Source organism: Lampetra fluviatilis, chromosome 69 (genome assembly GCF_964198595.1).
Source record: "Lampetra fluviatilis chromosome 69, kcLamFluv1.1, whole genome shotgun sequence".
In the NCBI taxonomy this organism is placed as follows: domain Eukaryota; kingdom Metazoa; phylum Chordata; class Hyperoartia; order Petromyzontiformes; family Petromyzontidae; genus Lampetra; species Lampetra fluviatilis.
This window is the reverse complement of record NC_136343.1, coordinates 5,949,921-5,974,259: the sequence shown is the minus strand read 5'-3', so window position 1 is coordinate 5,974,259 and position 24,339 is coordinate 5,949,921. Positions and strand designations below refer to the sequence as shown.

The window sequence follows — 24,339 nt, the reverse complement described above, 5'->3', positions numbered from 1 at the left end:
GGTGAAGAATGAGACTGCCGAAACGTCGTGAGAATTATTTTATTATGTTTTATTTGTATTATTTTATTATTTCCCTTCTACGTGACGACTTTACCGAAAGAACCAAGAAGATGAATCCCTGCAGTCACGAAAGAAGCTTTAAATCGAAATTTAAGGTGGTGGTAGTTCCAAAATGGGCGTGTCACTGCCTTACTCGCACAAAGAAAGATGTTCTAGGTCTCCCGATGGATACAATTGCAGGAGGCTGTAAGGTTACCACCCAGTTTTAAAAAAAACCACCACCACCAACCCAACAACAAGGTGGACGGAGAGGTAGCTTCACAAAATGGCGGCCACAAATGGAATGTTTGGCGGCCATTTTACACAACGGACCCGCATTGTGCAGTCGATTTTTTTAAAATTAGAAACAAAATTAAAAAAAAAATTGTTTAAAGCTTCAACTCGAAATGGCAAATAAAAAAACAAAAACTGCCAACTTCATTTGAATCCGTGCCTTTTTAACGGTAGATGCATAGTAAATAGCGTCAAATTGCAATTTTTAAAAAAAATGTACAGAGATTTCCTTATGAACTAAAAAATAAAGCAAACAGAAAAAAAACTTTCATAACAAGGTGTACAATCGAATGTCCAGTTTAAATATTAGCCAGCTACGATTATGTGCCGCGCGATCCAGACAGCCAAGTTGGTTCTCGTACGTGGATGAAGAGGAATGTTCAAGGCTTTTAACGATTTGTACAAACTATCGATTGGGTTAATGTAATAATAAAAAACACTTGTAACGATTTCACACTTTTATTAATCATTTAAAAAATCAGGTCGCTATTTAAGGCACTAACAAGTAACATGAGTGGGGGGGGGGGGGAATACAACGGTTGACCTGTTGGACAAAATGACTTAAGACTTTCAAAACATAAACGGCAAAGAAGGCAGAATTTGGAATAGTCATCTTAAGAACATTTTAAGACTTTGAGCGAGCCCTGCAAAAGGTTTGGGGGGGTTGCAAAAAGGTAGAAACTAGATTAAATTATTAAAAGCAATTCAATGATTTGTTAGAAGCCTCAAAAAAGGTGTATCACAGCAGGCACAAGGGAGTAAGATGCCAGCTGCAATTTACAACCATCCTTAAGAATGTTTAATGGCGTTTACACGATTTCAGGTTTAAGGATAAGTTCAAGCATCCTTCAAACCTCCCCCCCCCTCCCCACGTGGGAGTGTGCATGTCTCCAGGAGATGTGTTTTGTTAACAGAGTCGGTTGTTTAATCCAATAGGCATTTGGTTGAAGGATTTGGTTCAGGAGTTGCATAATCGGGGTGCTCTCATGAGCAGAAAGAATTTGTAACAAAAAACTAATGCAGCCGTTTGAGTTAGAACTTGTCAACTAATTGACCATTTTTACCCAACATCACACCACCACAATTTAGTTTAGCAGGGTTATCAGAGTTCATGTCCATGATAACATCCTATTAAGGACGGTCTAAACACCCTCCCAAAAAGAGACACCAATTTGCAATCACGATTTATACAACAGCCTGCTAAATACACCACAGGTTAGAGAGGATGATATTATAAGCCTGGTATGATGTATTGTGTTAACAGAGTCGGTTATATTTCGATTTAAAGCTTTCGTGACTGCAGGGATTCATCTTCTTGGTTCTTTCGGTAAAGTCACGTAGTGACGTAGTGACTTTACCGAAAGAACCAAGAAGAAGAGTCGGTTATTTAATCCAATAGGCATTTGGTTGAAGGATTTGGTTCAGGAGTTGCATAATCAGGGTGCTCTCGCAAGCAGAAAGAATTTGTAACAAAACAAATCCAGCCGTTTGAGTTAGAACTTGCGTCAACCAATTGACCATATTTACCCAACATCACACCGCCATGATTTAGTTTAGCAGGGTTATCAGAGTTCATGTCCATGATGACATACTATTAGGACGGTCTAAACCCCCCCCCCCCCAAAAAGAGACACCAATTTGCAATCACGATTTATACAACAGCCTGCTAAATACACCACAGGTTATAGAGGATGATATTAGAAGCCTGGTATGACAAGTTAACGTTAAAGTACTTGCATAGAAACGACGCACCCAAGTAGCGCGTCATAAAAAAATGGGTTCGTTGTGTCCTAGAGAGATCGCTGGAAAAGGACAAACCCTTAGCTAACAAAAGTTCCAGGAAACGTAATAGGTGCCCCCTTCTACCATTGCACAAGCGGTTGTATAGTGACACTTTGTAAAACTTTTATTACACCCGGTATAATCATTAAATTGGTGTCCAAATTCAAAAGAGGATTAGTTAACGTTGAACTAAAACAAAGTCAATCAAAGGGGGGGGGGGGCGGAGGGGGTGGGAGTGTTTGCAACATGGAGTTGAGAGGTCGTTTTTCACAAAATGGCGGCCCCAACGGAATGTTTGGCGGCCATTTTAAATAAAAGACCAGGGGGGGGGGGAATTCTGCAGTAGACTTGAAAACGGTGTCAAATGTTTGAAAGTGTCAGCTCGAATGTTAAAAGGAGAATTCTCATCTTCATTGGAATCTCTACCTTGTAAAACAAAAAAAAAATATGCATAGCAGTAGCAAATTACAGAAAGCGAATTTTTTTTACAAATATCACTTCGATTTAAAGTTTTCGTGACTGCAGGGGATTCATCTTCCTCGGTTCTTTCGGTGAAGTCGTCGCGTAGAAGGGAAGTAATAAAATAATTATTTTATTACGTTTCTACTTATTTTTATTATTTTATTACTTCCCTTCTACGCGCGACTTTACCGAAAGAACCAAGAAGATAAATAATCACTTTCATCGCAAAAGTTGCGAAAACATTTTGGGAGCGATCGTGGGGGGTGAGACTTGGGACACGGGAGAAAAACCCAAAAAACAGCAGTTCTAAAGTCCTTTCAATAAAATAAAAAACTGGCAAGACATTTTTAAAACCTTAGCGACCAGGTAGTTTAAAAACCGGATTTTCGGATCTCAAATTGCAAATGCCGTGCAGGTTGAAGCTGCCAAGCGGCATTTAAAAAAAAAAAAACTTAGGCAGGTTCACAACCCACACCAAACTCGGCATCGTAATCACTTCCCTGGGTGGCACCGTGTGAGATGACAGGGATAGAGGGGAAAGGGCCTACCAACACAGCCCTTCAAAACCACCCTTTCCATAGCACACACAAAATCTTTACAAAGGCGGCTTCTCAAGACACCCCACTACCCATTAGCGCGAGGCAAACACCTTGCGACCTAGTTTAAAAAAAACGATGGCGTACACAAATGGAAGGGCGCATGACAAGAATGACAAAGCCGTTTGCGGGAACACAATCCAACCAGATTCCGTTTCTCCCCTCCACCTATCCCTCCCCTCCCCCCCAGCACAGCCACCCGGCACTCACTCCATCTCACACGTAGTTGCTCCTCGCCGTGGCTACGGACCGCGGGGGCGCCACCGACCGAGGCCCCATGTACTTCTCTTGCTTCGGGGGGCACTGGCAGCAAAGCAGGGCGCCCCCCAGAATGAGCAGAGCGGCAGCGGCCCAGCCGATGTACATCGAAGCGCCGATTTCACGCTTCATGGCGTCGGGTACGATGGGGTTGTAGAAGTCGCGGATGATGGTGTTGGCAGCCCACGACACGGGGATGAGCTCCATGACGCCCGACAGAATGAAGATGATTCCGGAGCCGACGGTGACGCGAGCCTTCGTGGTTTCGTCCTCGATGCAGGTGGTGCACTTGGCGCCGACGATGCTCACGAGGATTCCCAGGACGGTGAAGACGATGGCGATGACGGTGAGGGCTCGCGCCGCCTGTGGGTTGCGGCGGGGAGGAGACAAGGACGGGACACCAGAGTTAGTAAACGGCAGAGGTGGGACAAAGTCATTGTTATGCAAGTCCAAGTCGAGTCGCAAGTCAAATTTATGACTCGAGTCCAAGTCACATGACTCGAGTCCACATCTCATAGGTGGGACAGTCATTGTTATGCAAGTCCAAGTCGAGTCGCAAGTCAAATTCATGACTCGAGTCCAAGTCACATGACTCGAGTCCACACCTCTGGTAAACGGAGGGTGGAGGGGGGAATGTTGTATAGGGAGGGGTTGGCAACACTTGGAGCAATTGAGAATTAATTGCAGCGTCTTGGTTCTTTCGGTAAAGTCATGTAGAATGGAAATAATAAACTAATAAACATAACGTAAGAAAATAATTCTCACAATGTTTCGGCCACGACGCAAGCAGCCGTCCTCAGGTGAAGAACAGGTTTGTCAAGAAGACAGTCTGAACGATTCAGACACCGTCTTCTCGACAGACCTGTTTGTTCAGGACGGCTGCTTGCGTTGTGGCCGAAATGTCGTGAGAATTATTTTATTACGTTTTATTATTTTATTATTTCCATTCTACGCGACTTTACCGAAAGAACCAAGAAGATGAATCCCTGCAGTCACAAAAGCTTTAAATCGAAATTCGGCTTAAGGTGGCCACTGGAAGATGTAGATTACTTTTATGGAAACGACCTTGCCTACAGCAAACGATATGCAGCTTCGTGAAGATGATGCTTTGGCCTCGCGTAGGAATGTGGTACAGCAGTCGATTGAACTCCTTAAAATAAATAATCGCCTATTCCTTGACCAGGTAATGTCGACTGCAATCTCCTAGATTGGTCTACAGACGCGAACATTGCCTAACAGCGTATGCTGGGGCAAGCTCGAACAAGAATTGGCTTGCGCTTGCGCGTGGCATGTGACCGTCTAAAGATAAGCGATTTGAAATTATATAAACATTTTGACTTCTGATAATTGTTTTTTTACCCTTTTATCTGGCAACAAAACTGACACCTTTTAACAAGGAGTCATGTTTGCATAGACCACAATACCTGCAGTCATAATGCAAACAAAAAACACAACTCTGATAATGATATGTACTGTCCTTGAAGTTGATTGGTCCACACCCGAGACAGCTTTCCTTAGAGCCTAGTCTCACATGGTCCTTGAAGTTGATTGGTCCACACCCGAGACAGCTTTCCTTAGAGCCTAGTCTCACATGGTCCTTGAAGTTGATTGGTCCACACCCGAGACAGCTTTCCTTAGAGCCTAGTCTCACATGGTCCTTGAAGTTGATTGGTCCACACCCGAGACAGCTTTCCTTAGAGACTAGTCTCACATGTTGGACCAGATGACGCCAAATCAACTTCAAGGACAGTGCACATACATTATCAGAGTTGTGTTTTTGTTTGCATTACGACTGCAGGTATTGTGGTCTATGCAAACATGACTCCTCGTAAAAAAGGTGTCAGGTTTGTTGCCAGATAGAAGGGTAAAAAACACAAATTTCATTTTGACTTCTTTTGGCAAAGTCGCGTAGATAGAAAAAAAACACTTGTATTTTAATGTGGCGCTGCACTCTGATGTTGTAGGAGAAAACATTTATTAAAGAGTCTATTTAATTAAGTAGAACGTGTTGGGCATTTTGACGTGACGTCACATTTCTCAAACCCCCCCCCCCTAACCGTGCGTGACGTCATTTATGGACGGCCCCATAGCAGACGAAACAAAAATTGGTCTTAGATGTTTATAAAGTTGAGATGATTTAGCTTATTCAACTGCTATACATAGAAAACTAATTTGTGTTGTTCTTCTTGGTTCTTTCGGTAAAGGTCACGTAGAAGGGAAATAATAAAATAATCAAAATAAAACATAATAAAATACAATTCTCACGACGTTTCGGCCACAACGCAAGCAGCCGTCCTCAGTTGAAGAATGAAACACCGGCAAGCTTGGAGCGTGTATTTAAGCTGGGTTGGAGGGGGGAAGAGCGCCTTGACAAAATAATTGGTGGCGTTTCATTCTTCACCTGAGGACGGCTGCTTGCGTTGTGGCCGAAACGTCGTGAGAATTAATTGGTTTATTTCTATTATTTAATAATTTCCCTGTGAGAATTGTATTTTACAATGTTTTATTTTTATTATTTTATTACTTCCCTAGGTAAGAATTGTTTTTTTATGTTGTATTTTTATTATTTTATTATTTCCCTTCTACGCGATGACTTTACCGAAAGAACCAATAAGATGAATCCCTGCAGTCACGAAAGCTTTACATCGAAATTTTATAATGTTTTATTTTATTATTTTATGATTTCCCTTCTATGTGACTTTACCGAAAGAACCAATAAGATGAATCCCTGCAGTCACGAAATAATCTTTACATCGAAAACATGTCCAATTTTCTTTTAAAAAAAACACACGGATGTCACTCCTTCCCCCCCTCCACTCTCCAAAAAAAAAAATCACACCCGCAAGATTCTGCGAGAGTCACGGCACGGTCGGCGTTTCGTCAAGGACCCCACAGAGATTCCTGAATCGACGAGTGGCAGAAGCAAAGTGGTGAAAGGAGTAACGGTGGGTGGCGAGTATAGATACAGTGTGAATGTCACTTAGCAACGTGATCAAGAGGTGGGGGTGGTGGCAAACACCTAACCACCAACCATCCTAAACCCATAAAACCCTACACCCCCCCCAACCACGACCACCACCACTTCCTTACAACCACCCTCACTACCATCACCACCCTCACTACCATCACCACCCATCACCACCCAGTTGTACGCCTTTTGGCGTCATCTGGTCCAACACCAATGGAGACTAGGCTCTAAGAAAAGCTGTCTCGGGTGTGGACCAATCAACTTCAAGGACAGTGCATATCATTATCATCATCAGAGTTGTTTCTTTTTGTTTGCATTTTGACTGCTTGTGTTGTGGTTATTGCAAACATGATGCCTTGTATATAAAGGTGTCAGTTTTTGTACCAGTTAAAAGGGTAAAAACCTATTACTATATTTTGCATTTTGACTGCTTGTGTTGTGGTTATTGCAAACGTGATGCCTTGTATAAAGGTGTCAGTTTTTGTACCAGTTGAAAGGGGTAAAAACCTATTACTATATTTTGCATTTTGACTGCTTGTGTTGTGGTTATTGCAAACGTGATGCCTTGTATAAAGGTGTCAGTTTTTGTACCAGTTGAAAGGGTAAAAACCTATTACTATATTTTGCATTTTGACTGCTTGTGTTGTGGTTATTGCAAACGTGATGCCTTGTATAAAGGTGTCAGTTTTTGTACCAGTTGAAAGGGGTAAAAACCTATTACTATATTTTGCATTTTGACTGCTTGTGTTGTGGTTATTGCAAACGTGATGCCTTGTATAAAGGTGTCAGTTTTTGTACCAGTTGAAAGGGTAAAAACCTATTACTATATTTTGCCACTGCTAAAGGAGATGTCTCATAGAGCAGCAAGTGCAGTTTGAGTGCAACAGCGCCGATGGAAATGCCGGGAATGGTGGCACAGCTAAGGGCCAAAAGATTCCCAGGAGGACACAAAGATGCAGACAAAGATCCCCCGTGTAGCCTCTAGCCGTTGTCGTCGTCGTTGTGGGGCAAGTGCTGTTAGTAGCAACGGTTGGTATGGCATCAGCTAGGAACCTGTCGGGTGGCCGGGGACACAAAGACAAAGGTCCCCCCCCTCGCCTGTATAGCCTCTGGATTTGGTGGGGGCAAGTGCTGTTAGTAGCAACGGCCATTAAAAGGAGGCACCGCTAGACCTTGTTGTGTTGCAATGCGGTCAGGAGAAAAACACCAGGAGATGGGCAAAAGATCACCGCATTAAATTTCGATTTAAAGCTTTTTTCGTGACTGCAGCAGGGATTCATCTTCTTGGTTCTTTCGGTAAAGTCACGTAGAAGGGAAATAATAAAAATAAAACATTATAAAATTTATATTTAAAGCTTTCGTGACTGCAGGGATTCATCTTCTTGGTTCTTTCGGTAAAGTCACGTAGAAGGGAAATAATAAAATAATAAAAATACAACAAAAAAATACAATTCTCACGACGTTTCGGCCACAACGCAAGCAGCCGTCCTCAGGTGAAGAACAGGTCTGAACAGGTTCTGACGGAAAGACAGTGTCTACTTGACAGACCTGGTTTTCACCTGAGGACGGCTGCTTGCGTTGTGGCCGAAACGTCGTGAGAATTGTATTTTATTATGTTTTATTTTTCTTATTTTATTACTTCCCTTCTACGTGACTTTACCGAAAGAACCAAGAAGAGTGAGTGTGGGTGAGTGTGTGGGTGGTGGGTGAGAGCGAGTAGGTGAGTGGGTGTGTGGAGAGTGGGTGGGTGGGTGAGCGAGTGGGTGAATGAGTGGGTGAGGAGTGAGTGAGTGTGGAGTGGGTGAGTGGGTGAGCGAGTGGGTGTGTGGAGAGTGGGTGAGTGAGTGAGTGGGAGAGGGAGTGGGTGAGCGAGTGGGTGAGCGAATGAGCGAGTGGGCGAGTGTGTGGGGAGTGAGTGGGTGAATGAGTGAGTGGGTGAATGAGTGAGTGGGTGAGTGAGTGGGGAGTGTGGGTGGAGTGGGTGAGCGGGGAGCGGGTGAGCGAGTGAGTAGGTGAGCGAGTGGGTGTGTGGAGAGTGGGTGGGTGAGTGGGTGAGTGAGTGAGCGGGTGGGTGAGTGGAGGGGGTGTGTGGAGTGTGAGTGGGGAGTGAGTGGGTGAGCGGGTGGGTGAGCGAGTGAGTAGGTGTGTGGGTGTGTGGAGAGTGGGTGGGCGAGTGAGTGGGTGAGCGAGCGAGCGAGCGGGTGTGTGGAGAGTGGGTGGGTGTGTGAAGTGTGAGTGGGTGGGGAGTGAGTGGGTGAGTAGTGGATGAGCGGGTGAGCGAGTAGTGAAGGGGTGAGCGAGTGGGTGAGCGAGTGAGTGGGTGGGTGAGTGAGTGGAGGAGATGTGTGGAGTGTGAGTGGGTGGGGAGTGAGTGGGTGGGCGAGTAGTGAAGGGGTGAGCGAGTGGGTGAGCGAGTGAGTGGGTGGATGTGTGGAGTGTGAGTGGGTGGGGAGTGAGTGGTGAAGGGGTGAGCGAGTGGGTGAGTGAAGAGGGAGAGGGGAGGGAGCCACTTGTGGCCATCGACTTTGGCTAACGAAGCGTGGCGTCACGCCCACAGACAAAGGCCCCCCATGTAGCCTCCACAGGACGTTGGGGCAAGTGCTGTTAGCAGGTTAGACACAGAGGGGGGGGTGGGTGGCCAGCAGCACCACGCCCGGCCGCCTTTGTCTCTCCCCCAGTGCACCAGGTAACTCGTTTGAAGCCACACCAACACTCCCCTTACCACACAGGTACACACCTACACTAACCACCCTAACCACTACACCACCGCTCCCCTTACCACACACAGGTACACCTACACAGGTACACACCTACACTAACCACTACACCACCGCTCACCTTACCACACACACACCACACCCAGGTACACACCTACACTAACCACCCTAACCACTACACCACCGCTCCCCTTACCACAGGTACACAGGTGCACCTACACACAGGTACACACCTACACTAACCACCCTAACCACTACACCACCGCTCCCCTTACCACACACACAGGTACACCGGTGCACACCTACCCACACTAACCACGACTCACCTTAACACACACGTACACACCACAGCCAGTACACCTACACACACACTAACCACCACACCACCGCTCCCCTTACCACACACACAGGTACACACCTACACCAACCACCCTAACCACTACACCACCGCTCCCCTTACCACACACACAGGTACACCTACACACAGGTACACAGGTGCACCTACACACAGGTACACACCTACACTAACCACCCTAACCACTACACCACCGCTCCCCTTACCACACACACAGGTACACCGGTGCACACCTACCCACACTAACCACGACTCACCTTAACACACACGTACACACCACAGCCAGTACACCTACACACACACTAACCACCACACCACCGCTCCCCTTACCACACACACAGGTACACACCTACACCAACCACCCTAACCACTACACCACCGCTCCCCTTACCACACACACAGGTACACCTACACACAGGTACACAGGTGCACCTACACACAGGTACACACCTACACACCACCCTAACCACTACACCACCGCTCCCCTTACCACACACACAGGTACACCCGGTATACCTACACTCAGGTACACGCCACACAGGTACACGCCTACACAAACCCGGGTGTCACGTTGCAGAGTCGTTACCATGGGAGACCCCCACGCTTTACAACAACGTTTGTATGTGTGTATGTAGAGTGTGTGAGCGCATGTATGTAGAGTGTGTGAGCGCATGTGTGTAGAGTGTGTGAGCGCATGTGTGTAGAGTGTGTGAGCGCATGTATGTAGAGTGTGTGAGCGCATGTATGTAGAGTGTGTGAGCGCATGTATGTAGAGTGTGTGAGCGCATGTGTGTAGAGTGTGTGAGCGCATGTAGAGTGTGTGAGCGCATGTGTGTAGAGTGTGTGAGCGCATGTATGTAGAGTGTGTGAGCGCATGTATGTAGAGTGTGTGAGCGCATGTATGTAGAGTGTGTGAGCGCATGTGTGTAGAGTGTGTGAGCGCATGTATGTAGAGTGTGTGAGCGCATGTGTGTAGAGTGTGTGAGCGCATGTATGTAGAGTGTGTGAGCGCATGTGTGTAGAGTGTGTGAGCGCATGTGTGTAGAGTGTGTGAGCGCATGTGTGTAGAGTGTGTGAGCGCATGTGTGTAGAGTGTGTGAGCGCATGTGTGTAGAGTGTGTGAGCGCATGTATGTAGAGTGTGTGAGCGCATGTGTGTAGAGTGTGTGAGCGCATGTATGTAGAGTGTGTGAGCGCATGTGTGTAGAGTGTGTGAGCGCATGTATGTAGAGTGTGTGAGCGCATGTATGTAGAGTGTGTGAGCGCATGTGTGTAGAGTGTGTGAGCGCATGTATGTAGAGTGTGTGAGCGCATGTGTGTAGAGTGTGTGAGCGCATGTATGTAGAGTGTGTGAGCGCATGTATGTAGAGTGTGTGAGCGCATGTATGTAGAGTGTGTGAGCGCATGTATGTAGAGTGTGTGAGCGCATGTGTGTAGAGTGTGTGAGCGCATGTATGTAGAGTGTGTGAGCGCATGTGTGTAGAGTGTGTGAGCGCATGTATGTAGAGTGTGTGAGCGCATGTATGTAGAGTGTGTGAGCGCATGTATGTAGAGTGTGTGAGCGCATGTATGTAGAGTGTGTGAGCGCATGTATGTAGAGTGTGTGAGCGTATGTAGAGTGTGTGAGCGCATGTATGTAGAGTGTGTGAGTGTAGAGTGAGTGTGTGTGTGTGTGTATATAGAGTGAGTGTGTGTGTGTGTGTAGAGTGAGTGTGTGTGTGTAGAGTGAGTGTGTGTAGTGTGTGAGTGTAGTGTATGGAGTGTGGGAGTGTAGTGTGTATGCAGTGTGTGGGAGTGTGTGTGTGTGTCTGTGGGAGAAGGAGTGTGTGTAGATTGTGTATGTATGTGGAGTGTGTGTGTATATGTAGTGTGGGTGTAGAGCGAGGTGTATGCAGTGTGGGAGTGTGTGTGTGTATGCAGAGTGAGTGTGAGTGGGAGAGTGTCTGGAAGTGACAAGCTGTGTTATTATTATCAGCATCACCACAATCAGTGGGAATTCATAGCAGCAGCCAAATACGCCAAAAAAACGTGTTTATTAGAGACCCCCAGAGACCCAGAGAGACCCCCAGACCTCCCCAGAGACCCCCAGAGACCCAGAGAGACCCCCAGACCTCCCCAGAGACCCCCAGAGACCCAGAGAGACCCCCAGACCTCCCCAGAGACCCCCAGCCGTATAGAACTAGAGGCTAAAACCAATCTCTGGATGTTGTGTAAGGTTTTGCCGAGACGAGCATTACAACAATAATCTCAGCTCTACCACGTGGGCTGATACACACGCACGCGTTCATAAGACTCCTACGAAACAAGCACAGAGAAACGACTCTCAAAGACATGTAACCACGTGTCTGATATGAACGTGACATTTTAAAAGCGTTCATATACTATGATAGAACCAGATACACTCAAACACATGTAACAAAGTGTCTGATATGAGGCATGACATTTTAAAATCGCTCATAGACTCCTATGATAGAACCACAGAGACCCACTCAAGAACATTGAACAAAGTGACCGATATGGAGTGACATTTTAAAAGCGTTCATAGACTGATAGAACCAGAGATCCACACTCAAAAACATTTAACAAAGTTTCCAATGGGAGATTAAAATCTTTCATAGACGCCTATGATAGAACCAGAGACCGACACTCAAAAACATTTAACAAAGTGTCCGATATGGAGCGTGGCATTTTGAAAGCGTTCATAGAGGCCTATGATAGAACCAGAGACCGACACTCAACAACATTTAACAAAGTGACCGATATGGAGCGTGGAATTTTGAAAGCGTTCATAGAGGCCTATGATAGAACCAGAGACCGACACTCAACAACATTTAACAAAGTGTCCGATATGGATCGTGGAATTTTGAAAGCGTTCATAGAGGCCTATGATAGAACCAGAGACCGACACTCAACAACATTTAACAAAGTGTCCGATATGGATCGTGGAATTTTTGAAAGCGTTCAGACGCTTATGATAGAACCAGAGACCGACACTCAAAAACATTTAACAAAGTTTCCAATGGGAGATTAAAATCTTTCATAGACGCCTATGATAGAACCAGAGACCGACATTCAAAAACATTTAACAAAGTGTCCGATATGGAGCGGAATTTTAAAAGCGTTCATAGACGCCTATGATAGAACCAGAGACCGACACTCAAAAACATTTAACAAAGTGACCGATATGGAGCGTGGCATTTTGAAAGCGTTCATAGACGCCTATGATAGAACCAGAGACCGACATTCAAAAACATTTAACAAAGTGACCGATATGGAGCGTGGAATTTTAAAAGCGTTCAGACGCCTATGATAGAACCAGAGACCGACACTCAAAAACATTTAACAAAGTGCCCGATTTGAGCTTCAAATCGTTCATAGACTCCTATGATTAAAAGCAAAGATCCACACTCAAGAACATTTAACAAAGTGTCCGATATGAGCATGAAATTTTAAAAAAATCACAGCAAGCCCAAAACTCTAACAACAACAAAAAACTCACGTGGTGATGGTCGATTGTTAAAATGTGGAAGAGGAAAACCGAAAGCACTCGAGACAAAATCCACGCAACGACCACCACGGGGAGAGAGACGCACTCCACACAGAAAACAGCAGGCGTCAGGGATTGAACCCACGACCTCCTGTAGACCAGGCGAGGTAGTCAACATCTCCCAGGGTCTGGGATGGAACCCACGACCTCCTGTACACCAGGCGAGGTGGTCAACATCTCACAGGGTCTGGGATCGAACCCACGACCTCCTGTAGACCAGGCGAGGTAGTCAACATCTCCCAGGGTCTGGGATCGAACCCACGACCTCCTGTAGACCAGGCGAGGTAGTCAACATCTCACAGGGTCTGGGATCGAACCCACGACCTCCTGTACACCAGGCGAGGTGGTCAACATCTCACAGGGTCTGGGATTGAACCCACGACCTCCTGTAGACCAGGCGAGGTAGTCAACATCTCACAGGGTCTGGGATCGAACCCACGACCTCCTGTAGACCAGGCGAGGTAGTCAACATCTCACAGGGTCTGGGATCGAATCCACGACCTCCTGTAGACCAAGCGAGGTAGTCAACATCTCACAGGGTCTGGGATCGAACCCACGATCTCCCAGGGTCTGGGATCGAACCCACGACCTCCTGTACACCAGGCGAGGTGGTCAACATCTCCCAGGGTCTGGGATCGATCCCACGACCTCCTGTAGACCAGGCGTGGGAGTCAATATCCCCTTAGCCACCGTGATAAGATGCAGACAGAGAGAGAGAGAGATGCCAGCTTTTCGAGCCAAGGGGAGATTAAATTCTTTAAAATGGCAAGGGGACAAGGCACCGCTACACTCGGGCATCGAGATTACAGGCGCACAGACAAAGGTGCCCTAGGTAGCTCGCAGTCAAACAAAGACAAGTAGAGTTTTGTACGTGCCAGGCACTTGACTCCACACTCCCACACGCGTTACGGTGGCGTCCCTTCGTCAACAGGGAGTTCTACACGCGACATAAAACACCACCACTTGCTACACTACACGCTACACTACGTAATACTACAACAGCACCACCATAAATTTCGATGTAAAGCTTCTTTCGCGATTGCAGGGATTCATCTTCTTGGTTCTTTGGGTAAAGTCGCCACGTGGAAGGGAACTAATAAAAATAATAAAATACAATTCTCACGACGTTTCGGCCACAACGCAAGCAGCCGTCCTCAGGCGAAGGACAGGTCTGTCGGAAAGACAGCGTCTGAATGAGACACCACCAGGCTTGGCAGCGTGTATTTAAGCTGCTGGGTTGGAGGGGGGAAGGGCACTTTGACAAATGAATTTGCATATCAACAGAGGGATTAGCATATTTATGGGAAATGCAGATATGGGATTAGTCATTACTTACGAATCCCATATCTGCATTTGCCATAAATATGCCAAATTCCTCTTGATATGCAAATTCATTTGTCAAGGCGCCCTTCCTCCCCTAACCCAGCAGCTTAAATACACGCTGCCAAGCCTGGTGGTGTCTCATTCAGACGCTGTCTTTCCGACAGACCTGTTCTTCTCCACCTGAGGACGGCTGCTTGCGTTGTGGCCGAAACGTCGTGAGAATTATATTATTTTATTATGTTTCATTTTTATTGTTTTATTATTTCCCTTCTACGTGACGACTTTACCGAAAGAACCAAGAAGATGCTTCAAATCGCTTTAAAACTATTGTCGTCACTGTAGCGCGTATTTAATGTGGCGCTGCACTCCGATGTCGGAGGAGAAAACATTTATTAAAAAGTCTATTTAATTAATTAGAACGTCTAGATTTGAAGCTTTCGTGACTGCAAGGATTCATTCTTAGGTCTTAACGGTAAAGTCACCAGGTAGGTAAAAGATTAACATTAATAAAAGTAAAACAAAATAAAAATCACGACGTTTCGGCCACAACGCAAGCAGCCGTCTTCAGGCGGAGAAGAACAAGGTCTGTCGCGATGACTTTACCCAAAGAACCAAGAAGATGAAACGCCACCACACCTCTACATAACTAGAGACACCATCCACTACACCGATCCACACCGATAATACACGAGCCATTAAAATAATCACACACGCGCATACGATGCCATTCACCACACTACAACAACAACCACCATTCTCCACTAAGCGGCGGTGACGTCACCACGACGCTTGTGCCAGGCCAAGTGCACCTTGAGGCTGCCACGTGAAGTGTCGAACGCCCGCTGGCAGGAGGTCACCCACCCAGCCACTCACCCACCCAGCCACTCACCCACCCAGCCACTCACCCACCCAGCCACTCACCCACCCAGCCACTCACCCACCCAGCCACTCACCCACCCAGCCACTCACCCACCCAGCCACTCACCCACCCAGCCACTCACCCACCCAGCCACTCACCCACCCAGCCACTCACCCACCCAGCCACTCACCCACCCAGCCACTCACCCACCCAGCCACTCACCCACCCAGCCACTCAGCCACCACTAAGTGGCAGTGACGTCACCACGACGCTTGTGCCAGGCCAAGTGCACCTTGAGGCTACCACGTTAAGTGTCGAACGCCCGCTGGCAGGAGGTCACGGGGCAGACCCAGCAGGTGCCACGGGTCGACTGACCGAGATGACCGAGATGACTGGCTGATGCACCACCTGTGCCCCCTACTGTGCCAACTCGCTGCGCTTTAGCCACCCGGCGCTCCGCTCGTTGTGAGCGTCGCTCCTCCGCCCTCCGTTGTTGTTGGAGGGCGACTGCCTCCAACTGCCCAGTAGCGTCCTTCACGAGCCTCCTCCACTGAGGCCGATCTTGACACCGCTGGTGCCAGTCATCGGCAAGTCCACTCAGCTCCACGTCCTCCTGTACCACATCGCTCCATCTCTTCTCTAGCCCGTGCCTCCTGTACCACATCACTCCATCTCTTCTCTAGCCCGTGCCTCCTGTACCACATCGCTCCATCTCCTCTCTAGCCCGTGCCTCCTGTACCACATCGCTCCATCTCCTCTCTAGCCCGTGCCTCCTGTACCACATCGCTCCATCTCTTCTCTAGCCCGTGCCTCCTGTACCACATCGCTCCATCTCTTCTCTAGCCCGTGCCTCCTGTACCACATCACTCCATCTCTTCTCTAGCCCGTGCCTCCTGTACCACGTCACTCCATCTCTCCTCTAGCCCGTGCCTCCTGTACCACATCACTCCATCTCTTCTCTAGCCTGTGCCTCCTGTACCACATCGCTCCATCTCTTCTCTAGCCCGTGCCTCCTGTACCACATCACTCCATCTCTTCTCTAGCCCGTGCCTCCTGTACCACGTCACTCCATCTCTCCTCTAGCCCGTGCCTCCTGTACCACATCGCTCCATCTCTTCTCTAGCCCGTGCCTCCTGTACCACATCGCTCCATCTCTTCTCTAGCCCGTGCCTCCTGTACCACATCACTCCATCTCTTCTCTAGCCTGTGCCTCCTGTACCACATCACTCCATCTCTCCTCTAGCCCGTGCCTCCTGTACCACATCACTCCATCTCTCCTCTAGCCCGTGCCTCCTGTACCACATCGCTCCATCTCTTCTCTAGCCCGTGCCTCCTGTACCACATCGCTCCATCTCTTCTCTAGCCCGTGCCTCCTGTACCACATCGCTCCATCTCTTCTCTAGCCCGTGCCTCCTGTACCACATCACTCCATCTCTTCTCTAGCCTGTGCCTCCTGTACCACATCACTCCATCTCTCCTCTAGCCCGTGCCTCCTGTACCACATCGCTCCATCTCTTCTCTAGCCTGTGCCTCCTGTACCACATCGCTCCATCTCTTCTCTAGCCCGTGCCGCGCCCGTTTAGCCCCCTCGATCCGGCCGAACAAAAGCTGTTTAGGCATGCGGTGGCTGGGCATGCGGGCTACATGACCCACCTACACTCCTACATCACTCATATGATGCCATGCACCCCACTACACACACACACACACACTCCTACAGCACCACGCCCGGCCGCCTTTGTCTCTCCACCCACCACCGTGGGAATATCGACTCCTGTCCACCACCAAATCACCCTACCTCGACCACCAACCTCACCCTACCACCACCCCCATCACCATGCTACCACCACAAACCCCCCCCCCACCCCATCACGACCCTCACTCACCACCACGACCACCCCATCACCATCACCCTACCACCACAAACCCCCCCCCCCATCACCACCACCACCACGACCCTCACTCACCACCACCACCCTACCACGAACCCACGACCTCCTGTAGACCAGGCGAGGTAGTCAACATCTCTCATGCTAATCGAACCCACGACCTGTATATCAGGCGAAGTAGTCAACATCTCTTATGCTAATCGAACCCACGACCTCCTGTACACCAGGCGAGGTAGTCAACATCTCCTCCCCTCCCACTCATCCATGCTGGGCCACAGCAAACCGGCCGGGCCACACACACAATGGGGGCGATAAACCGGTTTGTAGAGATACCAGAGAGAGAGACGCCTTCTAAACACAAATACAGCCACGAAAACAAACAGAGTCGCGATGGTTGGCTGGGCGATTTATCGGCCATGGAAACCAACACCCCCCACTACTACTACACCACCACACCACCACCACCACCACCACTACACCACCACCACAAACACCAGTACACCACCACCACAAACACCAACACTACACTCCCACCACCACTATACCACAAACACCACTACCACAAGTCGAGAAGGGGGCAGAGATTCCTCTTCAATAACAAAGACGCGCACCCCCCACCCACCTCCACCCCCCACACCACCACTCCTCCCACCACTCCCCCCACCTCCACCCACCACCACTCCCCTCCCACCCCCCACCTCCACCCACACCACCACCCCACCCCCCTCCACCCCCCACACCACCACTCCTCCCACCACTCCCCCCACCTCCACTCCCCTCCTACCCCCCACCTCCACCCCCCTCCTACCCCCCACCTCCACCCACACCACCACCCCACCCCCCTCCACCCCCCACACCACCACTCCTCCCACCACTCCCCCCACCTCCACTCCCCTCCTACCCCCCACCTCCACCCACACCACCACCCCACCCCCCTCCACCCCCCACACCACCACTCCTCCCACCACCACCCACCTCCACCCCCACCACCTCCACCCCCCATCACCACCACCACTCTCCACCCACCCCCCACCACTCCCCTCCCACCCCCCACACCACCACCACCACCACCTCCACCTCCACCCACCCCACACACCTCTCCCCCCCACCACCGTGGAGTCACCACGGAAACCGCCCCCCACCACTCACCGCTCGACGCAAAGACAAAGACCACCCCCTCCCCCAGGTAGCCTCCAGCAGGGCTGGAGGGGCAAGTGCTGTTAGCAGCAGTGTCTATGTACTACACACAGACAAAGCTCCCCCAGGTAGCCTCTAGCAGGGCTGTAGGGGCAAGTGCTGTTAGCAGCAGCAGTGTCTATGTACTACACACCACACACATACAAAGCTCCCCCAGGTAGCCTCTAGCAGGGCTGGAGGGGCAAGTGCTCTTAGCAGCAGTGCATGTACCACACACATACAAAGCTCCCCCAGGTAGCCTCTAGAAGGGCCGGGCTTGCCCTGCGACACGCACGGACACCCCCACACACTGGACCGGTAGCGATGTTTACCGGCACATTAGCAGCACAAATAAACAGCCCAAAAACACAGAAGCGAGATTTTAAAGTGAACTACTAAAAAGAAACCGGCTCGAACTCGAGCTCGTGGCAGGCAAGGGGCAGATACCGTCGTCACGAGTAGCGAGCGACACAAACTAGAGACTCGGAACGACTCTCAAGACGGCGCAGTTCACCCCTCGTGTGTCTGTCTGTGTGTCTGTGTGTGTGTCTCTCCCCCGTGTCTACCCCCCCATGTCTCTCCCCCCCCCCCCCCCCCCATGTCTCCCCCTCACCCCCCCAGTGTCTCCCTCACCCCCCCCCCCCCCCATGTCTCCCCCTGTCTCTCCCTCATCCCTCACCCCCCCCATGTCTCCCCCTGTCTCCCCCCCCTCCCGTCTCCCCCTGTCTCTCCCTCACCCCCCCATGTCTCCCCCTGTCTCCCCCCCCCCTCCCATGTCTCTCTCCATCTCCCCATCTCCCCCCCCCCCCCCACGTCTCCATACCCACCCCCCCCCCCCCGTGTCTCTCGCCCACCATCCCCACCACCATCTCCCCCACCACCATCTCCCCCACCACCATCTCCCCCACCACCATCTCCCCCACCACCATCTCCCCCACCACCATCTCCCCCACCACCATCTCCCCCACCACCACCCGCCTCACCTGCAGATCCTGCCCCAGCGCCAGCATAGAGTCGTACATCTTGCACTGCATCTGTCCCGTGCTCTGCACCACGCAGTTCATCCAGATGCCCTCCCACACGATCTGGGCCACCACGATGTTGTTGCCGATGAACGCGGACACCTTCCACATGGGCAGCGCGCACGTTACGATGGCTCCCAGCCAGCCCACGATGCACAGCGCCAAGCCCAGCAGCTGCATTCCCGTGCTCGCCATGGCACTGTGGAGTGGGAGGAGCGGGTGTGGAGCTGGTCGGGAGGGATGGAAGGAAGGAAGATGGATTTGGGCGATGGATTCAAGAGAATTTGGAAGATGGATTTGGAAGCAAATTCGGGCGATGGATTAAAGAGAATTTGGAAGATGGATTTGGGAACAAATTCGGGCGTTGAATTCGAGAGAATTCGGAAGATGGATTTGATAGAATTATGGAACTCTCCACGCTAAAAAGCCTCAGGCACTGCCCTCGAATAGAAGAAGTTTTCCTTGCAGAGCCCGAGTCTCAGGAGGATGAAGATTGAGTTGGAGGCGTTTCTGCGAATGTCAGGAGGGAGGGAGGGAGAAAATACGTTTTAAACAAAACCACACCGACACTTTTAGCGGTAGGAGCACATTCATCTAAACTCCGTTTACACTGGAAGGAACGAAGTGAACCAGCCTACAATAGATTATATCGTCCGTCCGATTAGGTGTAGCAACATCGCCCCCTACTGCAAACACTTGGCAGGACCCTACAAAAACCTTTTTACACACTCAGTGGGGCTTTGTTCCTGGCTAAACAAGCGTAATAATACATTATGTTTATATTCTAGATTTGAAGCTTTCGTGACTGCAAGGAATCATCTTCTTAGGTTTTTTCGGTAAAGTCACCATGTAGGTAAAACATCAAAATGAATGAAAATAAAATCAAAAATCACAAACGTCGTGATTTTTTATTTTATTTTAATTTCATTCATTTTGATGTTTTACCTACGTGACTTTACCGAAAAAAACTAAGAAGATGTTTATATTGTTTGGTTATTCGTTCCTACCAGCCCACCCCGCAGGGTCCTGTTAAATAAAAACCACACCGATACTTTTAGCGGTAGGAGCACATTCATCTAAACTCCGTTTATGTTGCCAGCTGCAAAGGTTCCCACTGGAACTTTGTGTAGCTCTTTGTTCAGGTACCCGGTCATCACGACAAAGTAGCGGCTCTACCACGTGGGCTGGTATCACAGAGACCCACCAGAGATACACAGAGACCCATAGAGATACACAGAGACCCATACACAGAGACCCACAAACTCACCCCGCAACAGACCCACAGACTCATCACACAGAGACCCATAGAGACACCCAGACAGACACCCAGACAGACTCACCCACAGAGACCCATAGAGACCCCACAGACTCACCCACACACTCCCTCCACCACAGGTAAGTAGCAGCCAATTCTCGTTAGAGCCGCTATCGGCAAAGGTCGCTTCCGTGACGTAACCTACATAGTTCGATGGACACCTCACAGCTGATAAAACAACAGCAAGTCTTTAGAAGTGTACAAAGATATAAGATTACCCGCCAGTATTTCGACTGCCGTACATTCCTACGCCACAGAAAAGTCAATTCCGGGTTCGAGATGCCATCGTTCGCTATGTTTAGGTTTTTTTTTCGGTAAAGTCACCATGTAGGTAAAAAAAAACACATTAAAAAGTAAAATAAAATAAAAATCACGACGTTTCGGAGGCAACACAAGCTTCCGTCTTCAGGTGGAACCGTCACAGCCACGACAGCTGTGTCAAGTAAATGAGAGATTGCAGAAGCTACCACTCCGTTTATATAATGGTTGGAGAAGGTGGTGGGGCAAGGGCCGCATACTTTATTAATATGGTTAAGGCGAGGCTTGAGACTACGTGACTTTACCGAAAAAAATGTAAGAATATGAATCATTGCAGTCACGAAAGCTTCAAATCTAGAACCATCGTTAGCTGTTCGGCAATGTGGATTCTAAATCTTGATCTAATCTAGAGGACAGAGTGGAGCTCAACTAGTAAAACACTCGGTTAGTTACTTAAGGGGCCGTCCCTAAATGACGTCACAAGATTTTTGACGATTTTTGACCCCCCCCCCCCCCCCAAATATGACTTCACAAAGCTCTGCCCCCCCCACCCACCCCCCCCCCCCCAAAAAAAATAAAACACGCTTCAAATAGAATTTCGATTTAAAGTTTCTTTCGTGACTGCAGGGATTCATTTTCTTGGTTCTTTCGGTGAAGTCGTCACGTAGAACGGAAATATTATTTTATTATTTGTATAATTTTATTATTTTATTATTTCCATTCTACGCGACTTTACCGAAAGAACCAAGAAGATGAATCCCTGCAGTCACGAAAGAAGCTTCAAATCGAAATTTTGTATTTTATTATGTTTTATTTTTATTATAAAAAAATCATTGTATTATGTTTAAATTTTATTATTTTATTATTTCCCTTCTACGTGATGACTTTACCGAAAGAACCAAGAAGATGATTTAAAGTAGCGAATCAATTGATGAAGCGATGCCGATTTCGATACACGGCATGCATTGTCAACGGATCTCGAGTAGGTGTGCAACATTTGAAATAGATTGAACAATAAGTTAATTAAATATCGATCTTCTTGGTTCTTTCGGTAAAGTCACGTAGAAGGGAAGTTATAAAATAATAAAAATGAAACATAAAAGAATACGTTTTATTTTTATTATTTAATTACTTCCATTCTACGCGACTTTACCGAAAGAACCAAGAAGATGAATCACTGCAGTCACGAAAGAAGCTTCACATCGAAATTTTTTATTTTATTATGTTTTATTTTTATTATAAAAGAATCATTTTATTATGTTTTAATTTTATTATTTTATCATTTCCCTTCTACGTGACGACTTTACCGAAAGAACCAAGAAGATGAATCTCTGCAGTCACGAAAGAAGCTTTACATCGAAATTTTTTTATTTTATTATGTTTTATTTTTATTATAAAAGAATCATTTTATTTTGTTTTAATTTTATTATTTTATTATTTCCCTTCTACGTGATGACTTTACCGAAAGAACCAAGAAGATGAATCTCTGCTGCAGTCACGAAAGAAGCTTTACATCGAAATTTTAATATCGATTACAAGATTTGGACCGACAAAACACTCAAGTAAAACCGTTAAAACAAAAAAAAATCCTTTAAAACGCTTTTATTAAAACGTTCTAGAAAGCTAAAGATGTGTTTTCTGTTCAAGTAATTTGCGTTATGTTTAATATAAAGTTGTAGTAACCGACAAAAAAAAAAAAAATTTAATTTAAAGCGTAGGGCAAAAGATACAGGGACCGTGGACAATTAGACCCAAGCCGAAACATAAACAATGTTTACAAATAAATATTCGATTATAGAATAATGGTAGTCATACTGATGTATGAAATACGTATAAAAACACGTTTGCAGTCGCTATCACATTGGGAAGTGGGTTAAAAATTGAGGTGCCAAGATTTGAGGATAAAACAACAACGAGAGTTAAATAATAAAAACGTGTAAATATAAAAGTGGTGTAAAAAGTGTAAAAATAAAAAAGTGCGTAAAAATAACGGTGTGTACAAAACGTGTAAAAACAAAAGTGTGTAAAAAAACGTTTAAAAATAAGTGTAAAAAACAAAACAAAACGTTTAATAATGAACAAACTTTAATACGTAATAACAATAATAAAAACCCGTGTAATACATAATAATAATAAAACCCGTGTAATAAATTCTAATAAAAATCGTTTAATAATTACATAATAATAATAAAACCGTGCAAATAAATTATAATAAAAAACGTCTAATAAATACACATTAATAACCGTGTAACTAATAATAAAAACAGTCTAATAAATACATATCAATAACCGTGTAACTAATAAATAAGAAAAAATAATAAAGGCCGTGTAATAAATAAATAATAAACAACGTGTTAAAAATAAATAATACTGTCAACCCGTGTACTAAATAATAAAAACCGTCTCATAAATACACATTAAAAACCGTGTAACTAATAAATAATAATAAAAACAGTCTAATAAATACATATCAATAACCGTGTAACTAATAAATAAGAAAAAATAATAAAGCCCGTGTAATAAATAAATAATAAACAACGTGTTAAAAATAAATAATACTGTCAACCCGTGTACTAAATAATAAAAACCGTCTCATAAATACACATTAAAAACCGTGTAACTAATAAATAATAATAAAAACAGTCTAATAAATACATATCAATAACCGTGTAACTAATAAATGAGAAAAAATAATAAAGCCCGTGTAATAAAGAAATAATAATGCAAGTGTTATCGCTAAATAAATAAATAAATAACAAACCCACTCACCTCTCAGGTGGAGAACCAGCGACTTGTGACGTTGCCGTCGCGTGGACTCTCCCCTTTTATAGGTCGACGGTGACGTCACCGGCGGTGGGCGGGGCTAACGCGGGGCAGGTGGGAGCGGGTGGGAGGGGAGAGGACCAATGGCGTGGCGCCACGTCACTTCCGGCGGAGGTGCAATACTTCCATATAAGGGTAGCGAACACCACGTGTGTGTGGTGTGTGTTTGTGGGGAGGGGCAGATTAGTTGATGGTGATGATGATGGTGATGTGATGATGGTGATGATGGTGGGGAGTTGTTTCTAATTAAGGGGCAGGGGGGGGATGGTGATGATGTGATGGTGATGATTTGATGGTGGTGGTGGTGGTGATGATGATGATGGTGGGGAGGAGGATGGTGATGATGGTGATGATGATGTTGATGATGGTGATGGTGGTGATGGTGGTGGGGAGTTGTTTCTAATTAAGGGGAGGGAGGGATGGTGATGATGTGATGGTGATGATTTGATGGTGGTGGTGGTGATGGTGATGATGATGATGATGGTGGGGAGGAGGATGGTGATGATGGTGATGATGATGGTGATGATGGTGATGGTGGTGATGGTGGTGGGGAGTTGTTTCTAATTAAGGGGCAGGGGGGGATGGTGATGATGTGATGGTGATGATTTGATGGTGGTGGTGGTGGTGGTAATGGTGATGATGATGGTGATGATGATG

The 24,339-nt window shown here is 47.2% G+C and overlaps 1 protein-coding gene across 1 annotated transcript; it reads right to left on the bottom strand.

Annotated features, from left to right (window-relative positions):
- Nucleotides 1-61: 61 nt before the first annotated feature.
- Nucleotides 62-23,675, bottom strand: LOC144952662 (claudin-4-like). The gene is made up of 3 exons (XM_078883138.1): nt 23,629-23,675; nt 19,248-19,796; nt 62-3,794 (listed from the first exon to the last, which is right to left on the bottom strand). The coding sequence occupies exons 2-3, from the start codon at nt 19,479-19,481 to the stop codon at nt 3,390-3,392; spliced, it is 639 nt and encodes a 212-aa protein (XP_078739264.1). The 5' UTR covers nt 19,482-19,796; nt 23,629-23,675; the 3' UTR covers nt 62-3,389.
- Nucleotides 23,676-24,339: the final 664 nt, after the last annotated feature.

Bases quoted from the DNA above. Each gene is read 5' to 3' on its own strand.
- LOC144952662 (XM_078883138.1), bottom strand. From the start codon at position 19,481: ATGGCGAGCACGGGAATGCAGCTGCTGGGCTTGGCGCTGTGCATCGTG. The intron at 3,795-19,247 runs GTGAGGCGGGTG...CGCAACCCACAG, and splicing joins CGCTGGGGCAGGATCTGCAG to GCGGCGCGAGCCCTCACCGT.